The 27,187-nt window shown below is 38.0% G+C and overlaps 2 protein-coding genes across 4 annotated transcripts in view; one reads left to right on the top strand and one right to left on the bottom strand.

Moving 5' to 3' along the window:
- Positions 1 to 9,031, bottom strand: part of ANKIB1 (ankyrin repeat and IBR domain containing 1) — a 95,012-nt gene extending 85,981 nt beyond the window's left edge. The window contains exon 1 of the mRNA XM_062569112.1: positions 8,948 to 9,031. The gene's annotated coding sequence lies outside the window, so the exon portion shown is untranslated. The remainder of the gene's footprint in view (positions 1 to 8,947) is intronic.
- A 366-nt stretch (positions 9,032 to 9,397) lies between these two features.
- KRIT1 (KRIT1 ankyrin repeat containing) overlaps positions 9,398 to 27,187 on the top strand; it is a 26,275-nt gene continuing 8,485 nt past the window's right edge. For 2 of the 3 annotated variants that reach the window (XM_062569108.1, XM_062569110.1), the window contains exons 1-13: positions 9,398 to 9,460; positions 11,021 to 11,145; positions 12,089 to 12,248; positions 13,602 to 13,694; positions 14,591 to 14,720; positions 16,917 to 17,160; positions 17,455 to 17,570; positions 17,997 to 18,140; positions 19,371 to 19,527; positions 19,811 to 19,918; positions 21,615 to 21,771; positions 25,204 to 25,355; positions 26,075 to 26,241. In XM_062569108.1, coding sequence (XP_062425092.1) covers positions 11,044 to 11,145; positions 12,089 to 12,248; positions 13,602 to 13,694; positions 14,591 to 14,720; positions 16,917 to 17,160; positions 17,455 to 17,570; positions 17,997 to 18,140; positions 19,371 to 19,527; positions 19,811 to 19,918; positions 21,615 to 21,771; positions 25,204 to 25,355; positions 26,075 to 26,241 — 1,730 coding nt within the window. In that variant the 5' untranslated portion in view covers positions 9,398 to 9,460; positions 11,021 to 11,043. Of the gene's footprint in view, positions 9,461 to 9,694; positions 10,085 to 11,020; positions 11,146 to 12,088; positions 12,249 to 13,601; positions 13,695 to 14,590; positions 14,721 to 16,916; positions 17,161 to 17,454; positions 17,571 to 17,996; positions 18,141 to 19,370; positions 19,528 to 19,810; positions 19,919 to 21,614; positions 21,772 to 25,203; positions 25,356 to 26,074; positions 26,242 to 27,187 lie in introns of those variants that run through there. The other variant, XM_062569109.1, reaches the window with a different exon arrangement.

The raw sequence follows: 27,187 nt of genomic DNA, 5'->3' as shown, positions 1-27,187 counted from the left end.
TTATGATAAAGTCCAGACTTGCAGGTTTGCTAAAAAGCAGAATAAACTTGTATTCCAATTACAGATACACATTTATTCCATAGCCTCAAAGGCTGCATAAGAAATCAGGTGACTTCAGCACAGGACAAATTATTCTATGAAAGAGAAATCTCTTTTATAGAAAAAGCATAATTTAAAAATCTAAAACTGGCAAAAAGTGCCTCACTCAGAATTCAGCTATTTTGTTACAGACGCAGGTGATATTTAAAGTACTTTGCTGCACTGGACTGATCAAGTTTTCACCAACACAGAATTCAGATTCTCCTTAAAAAAAAGAGAGAGAGAGAGAGAGAGAGAGAGATACTAAACTGTAGAGTAGAATTTACAGAAGATATTTGTATTCTCTTCCTCAAAGCTCCAACACATTTCAACAGGGCTAGGACTAGTGGCACTGTGGAGGGAGGAAAGGACTGTGCAACCGTATCATTTGCTACGGTATCATTTGATACGATATCCCATATTAATCAGTGCCAGCAGGCTGGCAGGACAGCAAAACCAGTAAATCCATGCTACCTTTCACAACAGTGGTAACTATTCTTTTCTACAGGAATGCACTAACCTCTTACAGGATCGTGTACCAACAATGTGTATATATGTACATACTATTTACAGTAGATGTCTCGTAACAGAGAGCAACTCCTTCAGAAAACTGATTATTCTGATGATAGTATTAGGTTGGGAGGAACCTCTGGAGGCCAACTGCTTCCAGCCCTCACCCACAGCAGAGCCAGCTTCAAAGCGAGATTAGGTTGCCTATGACCTTGGCCAGTTGAGTTCTCAATATCTCCAAGGATGGAGATTCCACAGCCTCTCTGGGCAACTTGTCCCTGTGTTCAACTACCCTCTTTGTCTAAGTTTTTTCTATGATCTTATTACGATTTCCCTTGTTGGAATATTTCTGGTGCCTATCCTGTCACTGTGCTCCTCCAAGAAGAGTCTGGCTCTGTCTCTCCTCTCTACACCCTCCCATTAGGCAGATGAAGACAACAGCAAGATTCCCTTCAGCCTTCTCTCAACGTTGAAGAAACCCAAATCTTCCAGCTTCTCTTTTTACATTACTTGCTTCTGTCCCTTTATATCTTCGTAGTCTTCCTCTAGACCAGCTCCAGTACACTAGCATCTTTCTTATACTGGAATGCCCAAAAACGGACAGTATCTCAGATGTAGTCACACAAATGCCAGACAGAAATAATCCCTTCCTTCAGCTACTGGCTTTGTTCTTGCTACATAAAGGCATGCTGCTGACTAATGTTCATCTTGGTGTCCACCAGGAAATCTAAGTCCTTTTTTGCAAAGCTGCTTTCTAGCTATCATTTCCCAGCCTGCAGCGTTACATGAGACTATTCTGTCCCAATTGGCAGATTCTTTGCTGAACTTCATGTGGCTTCTGCTAGCCCATTTGTCCAGCATGTTGAGGTCCCCTCAGCAGAGCCACCCTGCCCTCCAGCACTCGCAACCTGGTGTAATCCACAAGTGTGCTGACGCTGCATTCCAACCCATCATCCAGGTCGTATAAATACAGAACTATAGTATTTGATCTTACTGAATAATAATTACTATGTCCTGAAAGGATAAAGGGCTTCCAAGTAGTCTAATTTTAGCTAATTAACAGGTTGGTAAATGTGACATTACAAAGAGCTTATTTCAGTACACAAGCCACCAAATAAAGCCTCTTCAGTATACTTTTTTTTTTTTTTTTAAAATGAGCAGTTTGAACTTGGTGACTCACTGAAATAGCTCCAACCAAAGATTACCTCTCCAATGCATCATTCTAAATATGGAGAACTAAATACGTAAAGTATCTGTGTCAGTGACTTAAGAAGTCAGTGAAGAGGGCATAAATTAAGAACCATACATATTTTTATAGCAATAAGCTATAGAGTTCTTAGTAATGCCTTAGTACTGCAGCCTGTGTACCTCTATATATGCATTACTAGAGTATGCAACTAACTGGAGTTCCTTCATAAAGGACAAACTTTTCTCAGAGTTATGTGCAGTTTACAATGCTGCACAGGCCTAGCTTATTTGATATTACGACACTGCAATATAACTAAAAGATAAATGTGTCAGATCATTTCTGAGGAGACACGTATTTTATTATCATGAAGACTGCTAGATAGTTACCCCCAAATCTGAGCTTTTAAAATAACAAAAGTTCTTGCCTTATGGATACAGGAATAACTTTCCTATTACTTAGCATATGCTAAATAATGCATCAGCCTGAGTTCTTAAAACTGCTAAAATATACAACCTGCATCGATGGCTTGGCTGGAACTCTGGTCTCCATAACTTCGCAGCTAGACAATTTAGCAGTTTCTCCAGAATACTGACGAAATTCAGTATTTTGACAGACTAAAAACAAATTTTCTAGGCTGTACTCTGCCAGGACATTTCTACAGTGGTCTGTTTGCTGTCTTTCCACGTAACAGAGATTTAACTGCAGATTAATATGTTTCCTTGTCCTCCAGCTGCCTAGAGATACAGAACACAGCAGAGCCACTTAGATTAAAAAAAAAAAAAAAAAAAAAACTCTCAAAAGTAACAATTCTATTAATAACCTACATAGGCAAGAAAGTATAAGAACATTTCACAGGAAAATTCTACTGCAACAGCATTTACAAGTTTCTGCTGCATAAATGTATGCTGTGCGTACAACCTTACATCTATCATCCTTTATTACGAATATTTTACATAAAACTAGCTAATAAAAATACAAAGAAAAAGAAATAGCATATCACAGCAGTACTTTACAATAACAATGAAACCATCAGTATCAATAATGAGAAGAGTTCACAAATAAATTACAATAGCCCTAAAAATTCCTATTAAGTTTGTGATAATTCTTTTGAAAACCACATAAAAAATAGAACCAGTATTTAATTTAATGGTAGTGCAAATGTATAGAAAAGTATATATAATGATCTTTTTTGTTCATTTTTCAGCAATTTCTCTAAAAGCTAACAGGAAGTGTTTCAGTATTTACTATCATCAGTGTTTCATCTGTACATCCTATAAATATACTACTGCTTTTTTTAATACATGTTTTCAAGTTACTATGCAACCAACTTGATATAATTTTATGTGTGTGTGTGTGTGTGTATGTACATGCCATTTTTACATATACACCATTTTTAACCGTCTTCAAAATTCCTATTAAAAGTCCATTAAAAAAAAAAAAAAAAAAAAGGTGGGGTTGCTACCTCAATAAGTGTTTCAGAAAGATCCTTGAAAAGGATTATGTAAATGGATTGTGAACACAGCTCATACACTAATAAATATAACTTAGTGGAGAAAATTGTATTCATTATTTCATTTGCAGTAATTTAAAATCAGGAACAAAAACAGCTGCATGCAAACAAGACATGATGTTCCTACACTCACTTCATGTATCTGCTAGAAAAATGAGTAAGGTCTGTTTTTAAAGAAGAATTATGTTTATGAACTAGAAAAAAATCTAATTCCTTCTTGGAACTTAGCTTATAAGAACAATTATGTCTTGAGATTACTTGGGACACAGAACATATTTCCATTTATTTGCAATTTAATACACCCTATATAAAACAGTCATCCAAAAATATGTCATCAGTATACACATAGTTAACATTTCATATTTTAACATTAAGTGTATTTTTTCCCAGGAACAGCTTTGGAGGATTCACAGCTATACCTTTTTCAAGGCATACTTCATTAAAAAAAATAATAATAAGTAAATAAAAATAACCAAAACTACTATAGCACATTTTTCAAAAATCAGGATTTTAACTGCTTATGATAATTACTACAGAATTAAACTGCATAAAAATTTTCACACTGAGCCATAATCATCTTTTCAAGTTATCTCACAGGTTACCTCTAACCAAAATCACCTGTCAGCATCTAAATCAGACCTAGTCAAAAGAAAATGGTTTGCTTTACATAACCTTTAATTCTATGTGAATTACAGACTGAATGTGAATAACAGCCTGAATTACTTCATTTTTCTCTTAGTTTATCTTACTTCTCATTATTGCTTTTGTTCATAATAAATGTAAGGTAACATGCCTCTTTTTATGGTTTCATCTGCAAAGGATTGTTCAAAAGCTCTGTTAGCAAAGAAGTTCTAAATCATGGACAATGGTCAAAAATGAAAATAATGTCTCTAAAAGTGTATCAGCCATCCAATTACCTTCACGAGACTTACGTGTCAGGTAAGTACAATGGAATGTATATGCCATCTGCACCAGCCGATGATGCTAACAACTACCAGGACTCCGTAAAGTAAGTTCTACAAGAGTAAACCACAGCTACAATCCATACCACAAACCACTCATAGCGTCACCAAAAGAAACAAACTATGTCTCAAAAGAAGGATAAGGGTAAGACAACATTAAAGCACAAAACAAAAACCAGGAAAATAAGGAGGAAATGATGGGAAAAAAGCAGGAAAAATAAGAACAAAGACTTGAAGATAAAACACTAAACACAGAGGCGAACGCTAACACAAGGCTGAGATAGAGCAGCGGTACAAGATATGGCAGAGACATTGTGTAAAAGACAAGTAACATGAACTTCACCAGTAGTAGCCATCATCATGGTTCAAGCATATAAGCAAACCCTGCACCTAAAAAACTGTGTTTTTATAACCTGCCATGAACAGAGGCAGACTTAGAAGTAAGATTTTTAAAGATACTATAGTAAGAAGAACATAGCTGCCTCCATGAAAGTATTTCAGCAATTTCAGTTAATCCAGACTTCGAAACAAACAATGGACATTTTCTTTAAGAGTGCTTCCTGCCTTCCTGCCTCTAATACTGGCTCCTGAAAAAATTAAAAAATTAAAAAAGAAAAAAAGAAAAAAAAAGTAAGAACTCACTCCCCACTTCAGAAGAACAGACCACAATTACAAACATTTCTTGAAGTTTTACGTGGGAGGTATACAACAGGTGATTTACTCCTCTGCTTTTCAGAAAGAATAAGCCACAACAAAGTACACTCTTTGATAGAGAAGCAACTCCCTTCTGGTTCTAAAGTCAAGATTTTAATTCAGCTTGTACTGTACACAGTCTTACTGATGGCCCTTGATTCAATCATTCCTTATCTTTTCCTATAACTAAAGCTATGCTTTACTTCAAAATGCTAAAATGAGAAAGAGTCATGCCTTTGTATTTTAACTGTCAACTGTGAATATAAGTGGAATAGTTCAGACTATTCCAGGAAATTTAAAGATCTACTCAAAACACCACAGTGACTCGGGAATGTCTAGATTATATTTTTGCCTGAACCCTTTATTATAAAGAAAGGGCTGAGTGGTTCACAGCAGTTTAAAAATACTCCTTTAACATGAACACATACCATTTGAATATTACATGACAGTCCTTATTCAGTGGAATCTGGCAACTTCAGTATTTCCAAAGGTCTCTTTGGTTTACTTATTTGTATCTTTCTGGAGTGCTCTTTTCACAGTGAGGGTATATGCCAAAGCTAACGTGTGTGTGTGTGTAGCTAAGTGTGTGTGTGTGTGTGTGTGTGTGTGTGTAGCTAAACCCCAAGAGATCTAATAAAGTTTTCTCCGATATGTAAGTCTACACATAAGAAGTATTTCATACCTACTTAATAATATATTGCCTCATTTGTCATGATGTAGTATTTAAACTATAATAATTTATATTTGAACAATATCTTAACAATGTAGGCTGTGTACCAACATTGATTCCTAGGAGCGAGTCACCCACCTACACAAAACTGACTCTTAAAGAACACATTTCAGTTTGAAACAAAGTCCCTAGACATCTTCAACCCCCAAAGTAATACAATATTACCAGTAACTAAAACTTGTCTTCCTTGTCAGCATGAGATTGGACAAGAAAAGTTGCAGAGGAGCTCTACAATGTTGTCAAGCAGCTGTTCTGTAAAGCCACCCCAGCCAGGAAGGATCCCAGGCATTCAGCACAGAGTTCCTTCTGTTCCACTGCAGTAATCCATTTAAAACCTGGGATTGTATTTTTTACTGCAATTATCCTTCAACATTCAAAGTTCGCAATTCAGATTCTTTAAAATACAAATCAAAGTAAAATTGTTAAACAAAATCACATTTTAAACTACATCAAGAAAACATGTTACAGAAAATTCAGGGATAACAGCAGTATTACAAAATAAATTTAGGTCCAAGAAGTGCTAGTCTTATCTAAAAATATGTATATAGTTATCCTCCTGTTTAGAAAACATTAGAGTCCATGATTCAGTTAAATGGGTATTTGAAATTTTAGTCTGAATATGATGTGTGCAAGTTTGGAATATTGTTTTCAATTAATAAAAACATGAATGCTGGAAGAGGCTCAGGGAAATTACAAGCTCTCCCTCAGCCCACCTCTGGACACCAGTAGTAGGAACTCTAGGTTGTTTCTCCTTCACACATACCTTAAATTGTACCATTAAAAAGTGTATGTGAGGCAAAAAATAAGAACAAAGCACAAAGTGAGGAGTGCTCTGTCAACAGAACACAGAAGATGATGAAAATTCAAAATACATTGCAAAAGCTCAGAAAGCAGAGGAAATAAGAGGAAAATTTAAAAATAGAGAGAGAGAGAGAGACAGAGAAAAGATGATCCACACGGTGATTTTTAGGGTAAGCAGCTGAAGGTATTCAATACTGCCATACTCTCACTTGTCTAAAGCACTTTGCATGTTGAGATACATGTATACATGCACAAAAATATATGAATTACAACAGGCTGGCATACAATACACACAAGTTACTGATACTAAAGGAGACAAATATTCCCCAGAGAAAATGGCAAAGACTATTTCCATTCGCTCCACTTTATACCTTGAAGACATTCAATGGTACTGAATGAAACTAGCAGTTTTTAATATTATGTAGACTTCTTGGGTTTAAACTTTTAATGTGCTGTCATCTTTCATGCAAGACTCCTGTGAAATGTGAATGCAAAATTCACAGGTACACGTGATTTCAAGAATACTCCATGAAAAAGCAAGTGGCACGCATTTTAGGGAGGAGAGAGAGTCCTGTCTGATAATGACAGTGCTTAAAGCACTACAACTTTTTTTTTTCACTTTGCAACATTTCAGAATTTCTTCAGGGCTGCTCTCTTCAAGCAAAATCAATCTCTTTGCATCGTTATCAGTTATGCAAAAACAGTAAAGTGACTGGGAAACATAATTGTTTCTGCACACATATTTGTAACCCCCAGTTTTTCAATATTCTGCCTTACCAGCTGCATGAGTCACCTTAGCAAAGGTGACAAAATTTCAGCACTGACAACTGCAAAGAGCCCCTTTAAGATTTCAGGTACCGCGGCAAAATTAATTAACCAGCCAGGTAAAGGTAACTATGAGAAATTTAAACACCAAGGCTCAAGAAAAACTGCTAGCAAAACCAGTCAAAAATTAATATACAATGCTCTATTACCGATAGAAACAAAAAGCAATTTAGCGCTAATCAATCACAACAGAGGTGTCATGGACCACTGAGTGAGAAACTGCTCAAGACAGATTAAATCAGGCATGGTGTTAGCAAGGTCTTTATGCTGAACAAAGACATCAAGACATTTTCTAAAAGTTGTTCCACTGAACAAAAGCTGGATGCAGTGGGCATTCTCTTTTAGTTAATTCTATTTTCCTTTAATGTAGCTTTCCTTAGTTACATTTATTTTTTTTTTTTCCTTTAAATTCCAGCAGTGGGCTCCTGGAATACAAATACAAAGCAAAATGTATGCAAACTTACACACAATATATACCTATGTCTAGGACATTCAATGTTGTTTCAACAAGCCTAATCATGTACTTACATATGTACACACTTACTCCTATCTAGATATGTAAGGCACTCCACAGGTAAAAATTAGCAGAACGATTGTGTAATCTTACTTAAATTTTGCTTAATCTTTGTTTTCCAGGCACTGACATTATTATTATTAATAGTTCCACTGGATTTATTTTTATTTATCTTCATTTGCAATATTTACACATTTGCAAATACATAAAAACAACCATCGTCAGTATCTTTAAAAAAAAAAAAAAAAAAGTCCTGAAGTAAATACTAAATTAAAATTTGTTAAAGAGGGAATTGCTTCAGGATCATAGACAGTCCTGGAATAAAAGTTTCTAGAAGCCTCTTCTGCTAGTTATGCTCCACACCCACAAAAAAAAAAAAAAAAAAAAAAAAAAAAAAGCAGTGGATTTTATCACTTCACTTCTGTGACACCTCAACTAAGCAAGCCACATGTTGTTACAAGCTGAAAGACCCTGTTGCTTTCTGACCGAGAGTTTCTTTTAGATGAGAAGCAGTATTTTTCCCCGCATCAGAAACGGAACTGAACCCCTCCCGGGGTGCTGAGGACTGAAGGCGTGAAAGTAACGGAGAAAGCCCGTCCCGCGCGAGGAGGACGGAGCGGGGGGTCCCGGCGCCCCCCGCCCGAGGCGCGTCTCCGCGGCGGCCGAGCGCACACTCGCGCCCGTGACAGCGCGGAGCGCTACGGCCCTTCAGCGCGGGCCGCGCGGCCACCGCGCGCTTCATTGCGCGCGTTTCCGTCACGCGTTTCCCCCGCACGCTATCCAAGCTGCGGATAAAAGGCAGGCTCGGTAATCAGGGCGCACCAGGGTTGCACCTCGTTTCTAAAACGAGATTTCCAGTGCGGGTCCAACGGCGCCTCAGAGCGCCGCGCGGCCGCCCGCACGAGCAGCCGCCGCTCACCGGCTTTCAGGGACAGCTCCCGCGGAGGAAGGCACAACCGCTCCCTCTCACTCACCACAGGCTGCTCCCGCCGCCGCCAACTTCCCCGCGGTCCCGCCGGGAGCCCCGCGGCGCCATTTCGGGGCGCCGCCAGCGGCCACGCGGGCCGCCGGCGGCTCCCGCCGCCTCGCCCTCCCGCGGAGACGCCGCGCCGCGCCGCCCGCCGCGGGCACCCACCGGCTCCTCGCAGCGGCTCCGCGCGGCTCTCGGCGCCCCGCAGCCAGCGCCTCCATTCGCTCGGCGGCCGCTGCTCGCTGCCTCCGCCCCGGGCGCGGCGCCCTCGGGAGCGCCCGCCGGCGGCCCGGGCTGCCTCTGCCCGCGCGGGGCTCTGCGGCGGCCGCGCTGCCGCTTTGTTCGGCGGCGGCGGGCGGCTCCCGGCGGCGCTGCGCCTCGGCGGGCGCCTCGGCGGCGGCAGCGCCGCGCGGCCCCGGCTCCGGCCCCGGCGCGGCGCGGCGCGCAGCCCGCTCTCTCGCGCTTCCTGCCCGCCCGCGGACAGTCGGCGGCGGCGGGCGTCCAGGCCGCCGACCCGGAAACTCATCGGCAGCGGAGGCTCGCTGGGCTCCGAGGGGAAGCGGATCCGCCGAGCCGGGGGAGGGAGCGGGGCGGCGCCGGGGCGGGGCGGGGCGCAGCGGGCCGCCTCCGCGGCGCGGGGCCTGGCGGCGGCGGCGAGGCGGCTGCCGGCACCACCGGGTAAGGCGGCGGCGGCGGCGGCGCGAGCGGGGCCGCGGCGCTGGGGAGGCGCCGCTTGAGGGCAGCGGGGCGCGGGGGCTGCGGCCGGGCCGCGCCGCGCCGCCTCCGCGCCGCCCGCGTCCTCGGCCGCCGAGGCGAGGCCGCGCCGCGCCGCAGGGGAGGCAGCTGCCCGGCGGCTCCCGGGCGGCCCGGGGCCGGGGCCGAGCGCGCTGCTGCCGCCTGGAGGTGGCCGCGACCACGGCGCAGCCGCGGCCTCCTCCACCCGCCGGCGCCCATCGGCGCGGCGTCGCGCCCCGCGCGCGCAAGGAGACCCAGCGGCCGCGCTTCTCCGTGCCGCCTGCAGCGCGTTGCCGCTCCTCGTCCCTCAGAAGCCGCCAGCATCCCGAGCCGTGAGCTCCTGCACCGCCTTTCCGCTTGGTGCTCGTGGCTGCTGCTCTAATAACGCACCGCGTTTCTGTTCCCGTCCGGGTGCCAGCGCTGAACGCTCTGTGTGAGCGGGCGGCGACACCGTGCGTGCTGCTGCTCACGCTGCTGTTGCTGTGGTGCTTTCAGTAGTTCCGATCCTGGCACGAAGCACTGGATGCAGGGCACGTGAGTCTGGAGGCCTGTGTCGCTCCTGGAAAGGTGAAACAGCTAGAGATAGCGAGCGGGGAAAATCTCTGTTTGGCTTTGGAGGGATTAATTTGCAAGTAATACGTGTTTGTGGGTCGTGTGGGATGAAAGGAGTTTTCATTTGCGGTTCAGAAAAATCATCAGCCGGAAGGACCTGGATACGACCCTCTTTCTCAAATCCAGTATGTGAAGTGATTTATGAGGCTTTTCGTATCTTACCTATGTGGTAAGGTTTTATGATTACAAGAACTGTCATTTTGGGTTAAAGCAAAGTTTAACCTTAAATCTAAAGACTTTTGTCTGCTTTTTGCCAGAACTGAAGATGCATTCCTTCTAAAAGCTCTGTTTGAATAAATTGTGCCCCAATTCACAGCTCTGCTGAAGTAAAATAAGAAATAAAAATCTGTGTTACGGATTATTTTTTATCAGTTCTGTCAGCTAGGCTGTAGTCAAGTTTGTGGTCTACTTCCTTAGGAAAAAAATGGGAAATCAGATTTTTTTTTAATCCTTGTGATACTGGTGAAACTTCGTAATAACACATTTTATAATCATGCAGTTTATTACGTTAAAGTTTTTTTTTTTCGGTTTTGTGTAGTTTTCTGGGTCCTAAAATTCTTTGGTCTTTTTTCTGGCTTGTAAAATAGGGAGGTATAGAAAAACTGAAAAAAAAAAATCTTTATTGTAAAAGTGGTTTAGAGAACAAGATTATTCATGTCAAATCCACATAATGTAAGAGTTCCCCCATCCTTTTATTTGTCCACATTCTTTTTTTTTTTTTAATGAGGCAGAATTATAGCAAACAGGTATTTCTCCAGTTAAAGAAATATAAATGAATAAAGCAAAGCATCAATGGATGTAATTACTGTATTCTGGAGTTTAGGGTGCTGTTGTTTTTCTTTTAACTGAACCTTTATTTCCATTGTTTTCTTTATTTTTCATTATTTCTAGTGATAAAATAAAAAAGAAGCAAAATGGGAAACCCAGAAAACATTGGAGATGCATATGTTGCTGTGATTCGTCCGAAAAATACTGCTAGTCTGAATTCTCGGGAATATCGAGCTAAATCATATGAAGTAAAACTTTTTTTTTCCCTATCCTAAAATTTTTAAAAAATCTAATATATATAATAATACGGCAGAAAAGCGAATCTGACAATAAGATAGCTGAAACAAGTATGCATGTTATATATACCTGCTGTGCATTGCCTCACTGGTATAGTTTTGGAACAGTTTACAGTTCTGTAATTCTTTGTTGTTGTTGTTGTTGTTCTTTGCATCCCTGTTAAATAGAGAAACAATATCAGTGTTAGTAGAAAATCCAAGGCTTAATCATTTTTATTAAAGATACTAAAGCTCAGGCTTCAGAAGTATTTATATGACCAGCTACCATTTATGTTAGTCATAATTATATATTTATTTTAGTTGGCTCTAGATTTTCTTAGTAAAACCATAAGACATCTTTAATAGAAAAAGAACTAGAATTTGGTACTTGGCAAATCCACAAATAAAAATTTATCAAACACTATAAAGTTTTGTTTAAGCAAGTACTAGAGCCTCAATATATTTATATATTTTGTTATGTTACATATATTTGAAGGAATTATTTTTTAATTACATTCCTTAAGTCTCTAAAATCCACAAGCTAAAAGCTTCAGCATACCAGGAATATGCAACAGGTTTTGGTTTAAGATATGAATCTGCGCGCGGGTCTCAGACATATCTTGCAAGTTAGGCCTTTGCAGTTTTGACTTGTCTTGTGTTTTGTTTTGGGTGGTCCTTTTGCCCTGCAACGGCCTTGGTGCAAGGATACAGCCTTGTATTTTTCTCTTTAACCTTACCATTCTGGAGGTCATTCTGACTTCATCATGGTACCTTCCCACATTTAGTACTTCCTTAATTTTGTTACAGATTTTAGAGTGGTACAATAAATACCACCCCCCCCCCCCCAAAAAAAAAAAAATCTGTACTTGTTTCAGTTGTGCTTAAATACTGCTTCAATTTCATTATTGTTTGAAAGATTTTGTTGCTCGAAGTTCCCATTGAAGGTCAAAAGAAAAAAAGAAAGAAAGTTTTGTTGGAAACTAAACTGCAGGGAGGCATTGAGATAACCCAGAGCATCTTGGATTATGTATTAGAAGCCACCAAACCAATATCACCAGCCAATCAGGGTATCAAAGGTAAAAATGTTTTAATCCAATCTATTGTTGATGTTACTATAAAATACTTTAAAATTGAAATAGGCCTAAAGAAGTTGTTCAGAAATAAAATATTTAGTTTAAAAAGAAGACATTTGGGGGATTTCATCAAAAAGGCCCAAAACAACCATATGGCTAAAAGCTTTGAGTCACCTTTGTTTCCCTTTAACTTCCAACTCTATAAAGTGCTTACTAAAAGATTTTTATTACATTAAACTTTCTTTGTATGTACTACTTTTGTCATCTTGAATTGAGATTGATAGCTAAACTTTTAGCTGAAGGTTAAAAAAGCCACTTTATTTTGCCAAAACTTGACTAGTCAATAGATTTCTTCTGATTGCATTGCTTAGCAGAGAGGGAATCTACATTAAATACTTCTGGCTTAACTGTATCAGTTATAGATGTAATTTGATTAGTATGTACTCTTATTATTATAGTGACATAGCTGACATAGCTGATGTGGCAAACAACCTCACACTTGTGCTGATAAAATTGTTTTATCCAGCTTGTTTCATTTCCAGCTTTGTATAAACTATACTGATTAAAGCACTTTTTTTTTGCTGTGTCCCACATCTCTGTTATGAGAAATTTGTAAGTAAGGTTGTACTGGGAAAGTTGTCAGTGCAGACAAGACAGCACAGTGCTAACAACCTGGAAAAGGAGGAGCTAGTGAGAGAGTAAAATGTTGCAGGTGGTGATAACTGGAGCTGGATGGACTTACCAAAGCTAATTGAGCAGGAAATATTATAACATAATGGCATTAATGCACATTAAGTAATGCATAGTAGAAAAAAAAACAGTCTGGATTATAGAGTGTGAGAGTTCTAAACTGGCTCAGACTAAGGGCCTGAGCATTAGTATGCATGATTTAACGTGGTCTGTGCTAAAAAATGCAGCTGAGGTCAGAAAAGTAAACAAAACACTAGACTTTAAGTGTGGAAAATACTGTCATACCACTATATGAATGAAAAATTCACCGTAGCATGGATTATAGCATGTTCTCATGTCTCCCAGTTCAAAAAGAATCTTGCTTAAATTCAGGTAGTTTTGGAGAAGAATCATTTGTAATGACAAATAATAAGTGGCATAGAAAAGTTACTGTGAAAAAAGGTATACAGTCTTGTTTTTTTTTTAGGCTACTGAATATGTATATGTTTATGTTCTTCTACGGTTCACTGTCATTTAGATTTTTTTTTAGCTTGCTTAGATTTCCTATAATTTTGTTTCCTAGAAATCGGGAAGGATAGGTCTGTGAACCTTCAAGTTGTCCACCTCTTTTTTTTTCTTTTTTTTTTTTTTTGTCTGTTTGTTTATTACTTTTTAATACTGTGCTAGGAAAGCGAGTAGTGTTAATGAAGAAGTTTCCTCTTGATGGAGAAAAGGCAGGCCAGGAGGCATCACTTTACATTGTTCCGACTGTTGTCAAAGGTAACATGAAACATAATTTCTGAAGTAGCATGGATTTTGGCAGAAGTTCAGTAGATGGTTTCTTAAGAATTTTTCTGAACACGTGATATGGCTTTTCTGTATCTAAGCATTAAAAAGTTAGATTTGAGCGGAAACCTTTCTCCCAATACCTTAAAACTTGAAAAAATTACTTAAATTAGAGTAAGACTTATCTAATGCATTGCATTTGTTTCTGTAACTCCAGCACACTTCTGTTTTAAACTGTGTTTTTTCAGTTGATGGTTATATTCCAAAATAAATGCATTAACTCTTAAAAAAAATTACTGAATGCCAATGTAAATAAGGCATCCAACCAATTCAGTTCAATGTTGTTTACTCAGAGAAGAATGTTTTGTTAAGTCAGTAAACAATTTTTGTTTGAGTAAGGAAAAGTGAATAAAAACTATAAAAGGCAAAGTAAATTGCTTGTCAGTAGAGCATTACAAAAATTTTGAAGCAAATATCTGTGCTTTAATGGAAACTCTTCATTTGTTCTTTGTGATAAGCCTTAAGAATAAAAACTGTTAAATAAATAAATATGATGGTGGAGTTACCAACAGCAATAAATATTGCTTCTTTCCATAAGTCCTATTCAAAGCCAACATTTTTTTTTTTTGGGGGGGGGGGGGGGAGGGGGCACCAAAATACATTTATAATTATTTCTCAGATGAATCTGATCACACTGGTGGAATAGTAACTGAACACTTTAAGGTTTTTAATGGTACTCTGCTGTATAAAAACACCTGTTTCTTACATAATTGAACTTCTGTAGCATTAAAAAAAAATCATTTAGCTAGGAATGTGTAACTACAGAAGATCCAGAATGGAAAGTAAGATTCCTCTTGTCAGTGTGTCTTCAGAGTCTGTTTCCTTTTTAGATAATACAAAATATGCATACAGCCCTGGATGCCCTGTGTTCTACTGTTTACAAGACATTATGAGGGTCTGCAGTGAATCCAGCACCCATTTTGCTACGCTTACTGCAAGAATGTTAATTGCCTTGGATAAGTAAGAAATACCATCAGTAAAAATATTCACATTAAAATAGAAGATAAATAAGGACATACATAGATATAGCAAGTAGTTTTACAGCAATTTTCTGATTAAGAAGAAAATCATAGTAGTATCATATTATTTTCTTCATATGATTATCAGAAACTACAACCATGATGACAGATTTCTAAATCTTTTTTTAGAAATGTTTTGGGGAACTGAAGAATGGTATGCTTATGTAAATCAAGTGTCATCTTAAAAGTTTGCGGTCACAATGAAAGTTTTATAAAACCATATAAAATGCTAATGATTAATCTTCTATAAATGACATGTATGTTATCATGGAGAGTATTTGCCAGAGTGTTTTGGAAACATCCTGCTAATTATATAGCATTGAGATTCCCATTTAAATTAAACCTCCCTTTATAAATAGTGAAGTATCTTCCTCAGCCATACAAGTTTACTTGAAGTACAGAATTAACTTTCTGAGTTAATTAGCTAGATTTATAGTAGTTTGAAAATTGAACCTGTGAGCATTTTTTTGGCCTTCTTATGTCCCCTTAACAAAGAAGTATCTGACCCAGTCCATACATATGTATTGCCTTATTTGCAGGAGTAAATCTGTTGAACTGTATTTTAAGCAGACTTTTATCTTCAGGAACAGGGCAGTTCTGTGTTTATGTGCATCTTATTCTTCCACACTATACTGAAGTTTGGCAAAACTTTTTGCTATCTCAAAAAAACATAAGTTACAGCCTACTGCCTGAAAAGATTCTCTGTGTAGGGTTTTTACAGTTTGTTAATTTGGAGCTGTAATGTTTCCGTCTGTACCATTGTGTCAGCTGTGGCATTTATTTTTTACTTAATGAATGTCTTCAGCCTCTAGGCTTTGTTTAAATAACGTTACTAGCCTTATAGTTGTGAGAGAAACATCAGAAGTATGAGAGAAAATAGCTTATATTGGTGTTTTTCTAGGTCAGGAGTCTGAAACAACAGTTTTGAAAGGTTCAAATTACCTTAACTAATTAATCTGACAATTTTTTTAGAGAAATTGCCTGAAAATACCTCACATAGGCTGGAGGGTGTTCATAGCACAATGACCACAGTTTTAAAGTCCGTGTTCACAATATGACTTTGAACAAGTGAAGGAAACAAAACTTGGATATAAAGATCCACACCTAAGCATATGCTTTGGTCCATGAGCCACATTCTGCCCTTACATATGGTTCTGGGACAGACAGACTTCAAGCAGGCTGTATCAGTGGATCTCTCTTCTGAAACCACATACCATTTTTTTTTCCTTTCCTCTTCTACATTTCCAGGCTAAATTATTAAATAAAATCTATTGTATTCCAAAGTACATGTTTATCTCAAGTTTATGAGAAAGTATTTGCAGAAACCTAAATACAGACAGAGCTTTAGGTCCTTAGTTAACATGTGCCCTATTCAACATAACAGTTAAATAAATTTAGCAATTAAATGAAAACATAGTTACCCAGAAGTGAACATGAATAACTTTCCCTGAGCCCTGTGTTACATGGCAGGAAAAAAAACCACAGCAGGTGGGCAGTGATGACTTCCCCCTGCAGCTTGCAGGTAGTAGCCTACCTGAAAAAGATTGGGCAGTTGGGAAACTATCAAAGGAATTTCCCTTTTTTCTTTTCTCCCGCTTCTCCCTAAATAACAAAACAGATGAGTTGGAAGAATTACGTCTGCACTGATATTGAAACTTAATCTTACGTTTCTAAATTTGTACGTTGAGAGTAGTAAAACCATAAACTGGAAGTAAATGTGTTAGAATATAACATATTGGTGTTGTTAAGTGTTTTAGCTTTAAACAATATGATCGTTACGGTAACTTATAATTTCCTTTTCTTTGAGAATTTGCATCTGCAGGTGACGTATTTGAGCAAATGCTATACTAATAAATACCACTTGTATAACTGTATTCTATTCACAAAATTTCATGTATGGAGATTAATTTGGTGCTCAACATAGCTATGCATGTGATAATTAAACCTAAGGATTTTTTTAGATGAGTTAGTTTACAGAGTCCAGTAATTTTACAGTCATAAATTTTATTCCTTGGGGGTTTTTGGTCATACATACAACCCTTAATCAAATGAAATAGTAGACAGGCATGACAAAAATAATCCTTTTTTTTTTTTTTTTTGGCTTGGAAATTAATTGGTTGCCCATTCTCTTCTGCAGGTGGTTGGATGAACGCCATACTCAGTCTCATTCCATCCCTGCTTTATTCAGACCATCTCCTCTTGAGAGAATTAAAACAAATGTAATAAACCCTGCCTATGCTATAGAACCTGGTCAAACAGAGAGCTCATTACACATGGGTTACACTGCCCTAGAAATAAAGAGTAAAATGTTGGCATTGGAGAAGGCTGATGTGTGTATTTATAATCCTTTGTTTGGGTCTGACCTTCAGTATACCAATAGGGTAAGAACTATATTTTCTTCTAATATTTGTGAAGCTTATATACAATTTTATTTTACATTTCATTCATGTATTTGATATGTGTGTGCTGTGTATGTTTAATCTAATCAGATGTACTTATTGCACACTTGTTGCCGGATTAGATTTTCTAATTTCACATTTGAACATGAGTTTCTTTAATTGTAGAAAGCTACTATCGTAAGTTTCATTCCAAGAGAATATGTGGCTTGGATGGGAGATTGTTTAGTCAAGTCTCAGTGAGATTTTTTTTTTCAGTTCTAAATTGTGTCTTCACAGGTTGACAAAGTCGTGATAAATCCATACTTCGGCCTTGGAGCCCCAGACTATTCAAAGATTCAGATTCCGAAAAGAGAAAAGTGGCAACGTAGCATGAGCAGTGTCACCGAGGACAAGTATTATTCTACATTTCTTTTTGATTAACAAATGATTTTGTTATAATATGGTAATACTTGGTAGACTCAGAATGAGATTCTCATTACTTTAGTACTTAAGCATACAAATACATATTTTTTAAAAAAATCTATTTTAAGTTTTTAAGTACTGAAACATAACAAAGGATAGCGTAAGGAAGATTTAAATTATAAAATAAAATCAGAGAAGCATTTCTTGGCGCAATGAATACAGCTGTGACTTGAGTTTTATGCAGCTGAAATACTATTTATATGAATATTGATGCATCTTAGCTGCATGTGCTTCATCTTTATTCTTTATGTAGATCTACAGTTAGTCCTCAGTCATTTTAAAAAGAAGTCTTTTTGCTCAACTATTGAAATATTTATGAACTGTGTTTTCCTCCTGTTTCCATTTTTCCTTCACAGGGAGCACCAGTGGGTAGATGATTTCCCTCTTCATCGCAGTGCTTGTGAGGGCGATTCTGATTTACTGAGCCACCTTCTGGATAAAAAGTTTTCTGTTAATCAGTTAGATAGTGACCATTGGGCACCTATTCATTATGCATGCTGGTGAGCCAACTGAGTATATTTCTGCCAAATGCATTCTGCTGTCATGAGTGTTTAACACTAAGCATTTATGCAATTTATCATACTGACTCAAAAATGAGAAATTGAGAAACTTTAGACTTTTATGCTGTGATTGTAATATATATTAGAGTTAACTGTCCAGAGATGATTACTTCACATTTTGAGATCCTTTGAGATCACTGAGATCTATCTGAGTGGTTTCTGAGGAGATCAAATGTGATGACCTTATTATGAAATACCTACCTACTGCCTCTTATATTTGTCCTCTGAAGCATCTATTCTAATCACTGTTGGAGTTTTTGGGTATAGTGCAGAGAGGTAACGCTTGCATGTTGGTTAAAGTTTGTGAGCAGTCTGATGACAACATGGCAGTAGCTGAGCTGAGCAAGTGTTTGTGATAGTCATATTTTGAGCAGGAAGCTGGACTAGGTGACCTCTGAGGTCTCTTTCAGCCAACATTTATGATTCTATAATTCTGTGAATGCTTCAGAGCATGCCTCAGCAGTGGTAAAAATGCTTTTGTTTTATCTTTAAGCAAGTCAGTCTTCTGTATTTGTAATAATATTTGATTACATGAAGAATCTGAAAATCAAATTGATCAGATGTGAAAAATGAAACTTACTTGATCTTTTATGTTTCTCAGAAAGTCCTTATGATTCATCTGTGTGACAATCAGAGGATTTCTTTTTCTCCAACAGATTTTTTTTCAGTCAAGGCTGAGCTCTATTTTGCCATGACTGGATTGCTACAACTACGCAAGCTAGCTAGTTTAACGCAAGTTTGGATATGTCTATAACGAATCCCTTTAAAGGGTTACTAGATAGTACTACCTGAGAGCAGACTTAATTTTAGTTCCAACAAACTTACTAATGCTGCATTGTCTTTGGTGACATTTCAAAGTTTTACTTTACTTCTGTATATAATTACAGTCTAGAAGTGATTGCTACTGTTAGATTACACTTATTAGAATCTTATTAGAAATCTTATTAGAATTTTATTTTTATGTGACTTCTTTTGAATCTTTTGGGTAGTTACAAATATATTATCTTCATCAAGAAGTAAATGTAGAAAATATTTTTTTCAACTATTGAAACATAAGATACACTCCAAGCACAGTAATACAGCTTTTCATATTTAGGAATATCTTTGGGAATATCTGAAAAACATTTTATTTTACTTGCTGTATCTGTTCTGCTTTTAATCTGTCTGCAGGTATGGAAAAGTTGAAGCCACTCGAATGCTGTTGGAGAAAGGGAAATGCAATCCCAACCTTTTGAATGGACAGCTTAGCTCTCCTCTTCATTTTGCTGCTGGAGGGGGACATGCTGAAATAGTGCAAATTCTACTAAATCATCCAGAAATTGACAGGGTAAGTTCTGTTTGTAACAATGCATAACAGTTTTAGCAACAGTTGCTAGCTTATGCTGGTGAAACACTGTGTCCCCAGATCACAATGTGTAAACATGATGATCCTGTTGAGAGATTGCCAAAAATCTAATTAAATAGTTTTCAGTAACTCCGCTTTTCCCATTGCATTATCAATTAAATGTCTGAACCCTAAGATGAATGATTTTTAATTATCTCAAAAAATGTTAGTGTTTGCCTATCTCCAGTGAAAACAATGTATTATCAGTGTTTCTATTTGTTTGTAGCACATTACTGATCAACAAGGAAGATCTCCACTGAATGTCTGTGAAGAAAACAAACAAAATGAATGGGAAGAAACTGCAAAACTGCTGAAGGAAGCCATGAATAAACCTGTATGAGTTTATTTTCTAAGTAGTTTAAAATTCATATATAATTTACACATAAATTCTGAGAGAGAGTTAGGCCCACTTATAGCTGCTACCAGAAACAGGCAGTTGTGCATGTTTTAATTTTTCAGTTCTTTACATGTAATGTAATCTATTCAGTATTGACAAAGCTAACATTTTGTGCCTTTGAATGTGTCTATTTTTGTAAGGCTTCAAATGTGATGTTTTGATTTATTTGTGGGAGCATCACATCAGCTGCTGATTTTGTCTGCTACTGATCATTCAACCATTAATTTTCTTTATGTCTTACCATCTTATGTGCTGATATGTAGGAGCATTCAGCTGGCTAAATGTAGGCTTCTACAGAGTTAGACTTGCATCAATTAGTCAGCCTAGGCTTCCTTGGCAGTCAGTGGAGATTTAGCCAGGCAAGTAAACAAAACTTACGATGCCAGTCCTTTCATCCTAAAGTATATTTAAAATGAGATGGATGAATAAAAAGCATGTGTTTCTTTTCTTTGACTTCAGATAGAACTTGTATCTCTGTAGTTAAGTGGCAGTAATCAAGGTGTTTTAAAGACTTTTCAATTCACTTTATACGAATGAATCTTCCAAAATGAAGAAAGAATTGACCTCCTTTATTCCAGTTCTTATTATGCAGTTGATCAAATGAGAGTTGAGTCTAATGACTCTAAAAGACTAATACACACCTTTTAAGTAGATTTCTCAACATGATAGGTGATATTAGGTTGTCACCTATTGCTGTTTAGTTAATACAGTAAAATTAAAAGTTTAATCATAGAAATACTGCAGTAGGAATCACATTGACTATTGCAGTTAAAATTGACTGATGTTTTACATTCAAGCTTTGTTTTCACTCAGTTGTCATTTTCCAAGGCATTCATCTTTTTTCAAAAAGTTTCTAGAATTGATGTCTCAGGTTTTGAGGACTAAGCAGATTTAAGGGGGAGAAATAAAATTCTTGCAACTTTTTATTTAAGTAGCTGAAGCACTGAACTCTTAAGGAAGAGGTGAATACAAGAAGTTTCAATAATTATGATTTCTGTGTACATGCTTTAAGCACCTGATTTATATTTAAGAATGTCTTTAAAGAGATATATTCTGAGCCTACATGTAATTCTTTGGAAGTTATGGAATTCTGAAGGGGAAAACAATTTGTTGTTAGTAGTATCACAGAAGTGCTAGTTCTTAGTGAGATTGTATTCTTGTATTGGGATCTGTGAAGGCTCTTGTTCTCCTTTGAAAAATTACAGTCAGAATTACTAAGTGAGTGATACAAATGTTAAGAGTTGAAGGCAGAGTAGATTAAGATCTTTTAAGGACAGACTAAATAATGAGAACACCTCACAACCTGCTAGTAATGGTGAGAAGGAGATTTCAGGATACACAAAGCCCAAATCCCTCAGAACTTTTAGATGCTTGCTTGCTTTTGAGGTCAACAGAAGTGAAATCCCCAAAATGTCGTTATGATTTTTCTCATAGTTGTTGTGTTAGAAAGTACAGTATAAGAACTTGTATAGAACATGAAACAAGCCTTTTTGATAAACAGTAAGTTTGCAGGAGTTGTGCAATGTTATTTTTCTCAGCAGTATGGTTGTTGCTGAATTATAATGAAATTGCTTGCCTCTTCAGAAGCACTAATGGAAAGTGGTTTGTTTAATGCTTATTTTTTTTTATGTAGTATGAAAAGGCAAGAATTTATCGTATGGATGGGTCATATCGCTCTGTTGAGTTGAAGCATGGAAACAATACAACTGTACAGCAGATAATGGAGGGAATGCGTTTATCTCAAGAAACTCAGCAGTACTTCACTATCTGGATCTGTTCTGAGAACCTCAGTAAGTAACAAGGAAGACTGTTTTGCCTGGTTTTTCACTGGAATTTTTGTACTGCCTGCCTGTTTTTTTAAAAAATGTGTGTGTATATATATTTTATATATATATACACACACACACACACTCAGAAAAAAGGGAAAATGAGCCATATGTTCTCTAACAATTCTGTAATACCCTCTTTATATCTGTTTTTAGAAGCCATCTTCTAGAATTCTGTACTCTTGAAATCTGCAGAGTCCTGCAGTTGTTTTGTGTTTGCAAGTAGCCAGAAGACAGCGTATATAGGAACATGGAGAGACAGCTTAAGCTTTGTTAGAGCTCTTTAATTCTTAGCATTTTTAGCAATTAAGTCATATATTTGTCTATATTTGGATGCCTAGATTAGCTTTGAGTAATCATTTCTAAAATATCAGCTTGCTGTTAAAGCGTGTGATTCTCCACACTTAGTTTGGGGGAATAGTATCATTCAAACAGGGTGCATAGTAAATTTTGAGATAACTGACCTCTGGAATTAGAGCTCGTTTTTATGATTTCAACTTTATTAATGTGCTCAAAAGTGGCTGTTAATTGTTTTAAATCATCTTTATAACATTTTAACCATTTTGTTGCCTGTGTATCAAACATCCAGGAGCCATAGATTTTAATTCTCTTTTTCAGCAGATTTAAATTATACTTCTTCTCAAACAGCAGAGCTAACTTATATCTAGATTGTTAATGTGCTTTGCACCTGCCAGAGGCTCCCTAATCTCTGTAGACCTCATTTCTTGTGCCTTTTGCATAAGGACTGAGACACAACTTTCTCTTCCCTCTTTTCAAGCTCTTCAGTAGGTCAACTCCCAGCCTTTACAGTCTGATGTCTCCAGACTGTGTTTTCAGAGCAATAGAGAGCTTTCTGTTCTAAGCATTGTTTTGGGTATCCCCAGCAGAACTGACCCTATGCCTCTGTGGCCCTATGTCACTGTGGCATCTAGAATGTATTTATCTCATCTGGAAAAATGAGGCTAGTGCAGATTACCTTTCTGTTATTGGCCAACTTTGTTGTCGCATGCCTTACTGCTTGCTTACCTGATTTTACTTTTATTTTTCTTCCTAGAGTATCTGAAATTGCATGGATTTAGTTCTTTTTACTAAATTTAATCTATTTAAAATGAGTAACTTCAGTAAAGTTGATTAAAGTTACTTCATTAGGTCCTTTAAATCATACTAACTGTCATATATTTTGCATTAAAACTATTTTTGATGAACATGGTTTTAGATGTATTTGGCGAGTACCTGGTACCAAACACTTCTATTACATTTACTGTGTTTTTTTCATATGTCTGATTTAAAATTACATAAATTTCAATAAATTATAAATAATTTTTAATAAACTATATTAATTTTAATAAATAAATTTATTTAAAGTTATATTCATAGAATCAGTAAGGTTGGAAGGACCTCTGGAGATCATCTAGTCCAACCTCCCCGCTCAGCACGGTCACCTAGAGCAGGTTAGACAGGGTTGCATCCAGGCAGGCCTTGAAGATCTCCAGAGAAGGCCTCTCTGGGCAACCTGTACCGGTGCTCCGTCACTCTCACAGGGAAGAAATTCCCCCTCACGCTCAGGCGGAACTTCCTGTGCTTCAATTTCTGCCCATTGCCTCTTGTCCTGTCACATGGGGCAACTGAAAAGAGTTTGTCCCCGTCCCCTTGACACCCTCCCTTCAGGTACTTGTACACATTGATAAGATCCCCCCTCAGGCTTCTCTTCCCCAGGCTGAAGAGGCCCAGCTCTCGCAGCCGTTCCTCACAGGACAGATGCTCCAGCCCTCTGATCATCTTTGTAGCCCTACGCTGGACTCTCTCCAGTAGCTCCATGTCTCTCTTGTCCTGGGGAGCCCAGAACTGGACACAGTACTCGAGATGAGACCTCCCCAGGGCTGAGTAGAGGGGCAGGATCACCTCCCTCGACCTGCTGGCAACACTCTCCCCATTGCACCCCAGGAGACCATTGGCGTTCTTGGCCACAACGGTGCATTGCTGGCTCATGGTCAACTTGTCATCCACCAGCACTCCCAGGTCTTTCTCCGCAGAGTTGCTCTCCAGCAGGTCAGCCCCCAGCTTGTACTGGTGCCTAGGGTTATTTTTCCCTAGGTGCAGGACCCTGCACTTGCCCTTGTTTTAAAAGTATTTCTTTTCTATTTATAAATGTTGCAAGCAAGCAGTTTTCTCTTCAGTAGTTTTTTTTTTTTTTTTAAGAAAAGTTTTTCTCCTGTTCTCATCCTATTTGCCTTCGTACTTTGCCGTAAATCATACAGCCATTGTCACCCTCAGACGAACATAGAAGCTAATGCCTTTGGAATAGAAAGAAGTGTTTGAGTGTTGAAATTTTGCCGCTTGTGCACATTCTGAATGTCTATGTCATGTTTTACTCAAATAATTGAAGTATTAGTTTTGCATTTGAGGGGACAGATCACTGATGCATTAAGTGTTGGTTTAAAAAAAAGTAATTCTCAAGATACTTTGGCTAAGCTTGAAAATAAATCAACTTCTGATTTACTACATAAAACTAATAATGTGTTTTCAATATATAGGATATTTTTTGCACTTCATTGCATACAACTGTAAAGACCATAGAACACAGGAAGGATAATGTTTTTCTGTGTTTGAATGTAGGGTAGATAAGTCAGGTGAATAGATTATAAAATATCACGAAGTAAAAGCCAGAGCAGTGAGGATGAGGTAAATACAGTAATGAGGAACTAGAAAATAGCCCAGCTGTTATAACAAGGAGAGGCAGGATAGGTGAATGAGCATAACTGTAGACATGGACTGGCTAGTAGGAGAATATTGATTTGTCAGTTTTCCTGTAGATAGGAGGATATGGAAAATTACAAGATCGTAGCCTGTTAAGAGTCAAGATGCTTTACAAATAAAGAAAGATATGTCTGTTCTGAAAAGTTTATGGTTTGTATATCCAGAAGTGGCAAATACATTTATAGGATAGCCTATCTCTGTATTTTTCTGTCAAAATCTCACTTTTAGACTTCGTAATTCTCCCGGAATAATTGAGATAATAATCTCTAACAGTTTTATTATTGTCATTTTACTTAATGTGGTATTTGTGCTGCTGGCTTTCCAGAGGCCCTTTACTTCTGGTTTTAAGGTCAGTCTTGGTATTCCATTAATTTTTTAAATATAACTTCCATTCTTGAGAAGCTGAAAATAATAAAGGTTGATCATTAGTGCATTTATTGAATTGGCTCTGAGAGTTTTGTCAATAAATCAGTATTTTCAAAACCATATCTATATAGCAGTTTTGAAAACATAGGGAAAAATGTTGCTTTAATGAGTCCTGTGTTTGGAATGTTCTGGTTTGGTGCAGCATTCGGTCATCCATGTATGTCCTGGTTTATTCTATTTGTTTGTTTTATAAACAAAACTGTTATTTTCTAGGCCTCCAACTGAAACCGTATCACAAGCCTTTGCAGCATATTCGAGACTGGCCTGAAATATTCACTGAACTGACAAACTTGGATCCTCAAAGGGAAACTTCACAGCTTTTCCTGAGAAGAGATGTGAGACTTCCATTGGAAATTGAAAAAAAGGTCTGCATGTTGAAGTGATAGCAGGAAATTATGGTCAGAATCAAAACACTTTGACTATCAACACTCAGTGTGTTTAATGACCACTTTTCTATAATAGTTTGAATCTTCAGGATCTTTTCCTGTCTCTACCGTTCATATATAAACATGTACTCTGATCTCTCATCTTCTCAACTGTTTGGTTCATCAAAAGGCCATGTGTCCCAATCTCCCTGTCTGTCATACTGCTAATAAGAACCTGTCCTGTTTTCTTTCCTTTTCTTGTACCATGTTTTTTCAGATATTTAATTGATCAGTTTCGATGGGATTATTCAAAGTTACTGTTCAAAATGGATGTCTGAGGAGAAAAAAAATACAGTTTATAGCACTAAGTAAATAATTTTATTTAATCTCTGATATATTTTGTTGACTGCAGTACATAAAATGGTTTTGACACATTATTGGTTTGATGTGAGTATTTCCCAGGAACTTCTGGCTGGGCATAGTATGCTAGTCACCTGCAATTTGCAAGTGTGTTTTATCGGTAAAGTCTGCAATTAAGTCACTGAAAACATTTCTGCATTATATTTTTTCTATAACCAAGCATTACTAAAATATACATTTAAGGGAGGATCACACTTTTGCCTTCCATCTTTAAGTCAATGAGAAATTGGAGTTTGGTGGGGTTTTTTTGTTCATTTGCTTTTTACAAAGAAATCATACTATTTAAATGTTTTCAACAGATTGAGGATCCATTGGCTATTCTTATCCTATTTGATGAAGCCAGATATAATTTGCTGAAAGGTTTCTACACCTCGCCTGATGCCAAGCTCATCACACTGGCAAGTCTGCTGTTGCAAATAGTCTATGGAAATTACGAGAGCAAGAAACATAAGCAGGGCTTTCTAAAGTAAGTGTGTCTTTATACTTCGTTAAATAAAATGATTTAGATAGTACTTACTGTGTTACTCAAACTTTAGGTATGCTGTAGCAATTATTTTTCTCTATCACTGCTCCAGTTCAGAGTGTCCACATAACCTGCCATGTATTCATAGAATCTAGGCAAAGGAACTGAAAATATGTTCATTTTAATTATTGCCACTTTATGCAGAGGGACTGAGTTTCTGTATTCTGAAAATCTATACTTGAGATATAGTAATACCAAAATAAGTAACAGTACTGATAGGAACTAAGGTTTCTAACAGAATTGAGACTTAACAGAACAACTAATTTTGGGTCACACGGAAGAAACTAGTTACTATGTTCAAGAGACCAGCTTTCTGAGGTTGGATTTCTTCCCTCCTTGTGGGAACTATGAAATGATGTTACATCTTTTCCTGTCACTTCCATGTGGAGTGTTATGCTAAACTGCTCACAAAGAGCACCAGTAGGGCTTTGTCAGCTGAGCTGTTCTGGGATGTAGCTTTTTTCCTCCCACGCACATATTTACAGCAGTATCTGAGCGCACCAGGATTTAATTTCTTTTTTCTCTGTGTGCCTTCACTTCTGTGCCCACTGTCTCCACCCCAACTCATTCATGTAACAGCACCTGTGCTATTTTGGGGGTACTGCTGTGTTGCTCATTCACAACATCAGCTGGAACGTATTGGCTTGCTTTTTTTGGTCCTATTCTCCAGCATCACTTAATCAGGGTGTGTTTTCTGCAACAGTTACTCTGGTGTAAGCGTAGGCTGCCCCTGAAAGGGCTGGCTGTACAGATTTCACCTCTACCTTCCTTTCTTTTCCTTCTGATAAGTACAAAGACTGTGCCGTCGCAGAATAAGCTAGGTGAATAAGCTCATTGACTGGAGAACTTTTGGGTGGACTGTTCAGGAGGTTCAGTTATTGACCCATAT

This window comes from Rhea pennata, chromosome 2, assembly GCF_028389875.1.
Source record: "Rhea pennata isolate bPtePen1 chromosome 2, bPtePen1.pri, whole genome shotgun sequence".
Classification (NCBI taxonomy): domain Eukaryota; kingdom Metazoa; phylum Chordata; class Aves; order Rheiformes; family Rheidae; genus Rhea; species Rhea pennata.
This window is presented reverse-complemented; position numbering and strand designations above follow the sequence as displayed.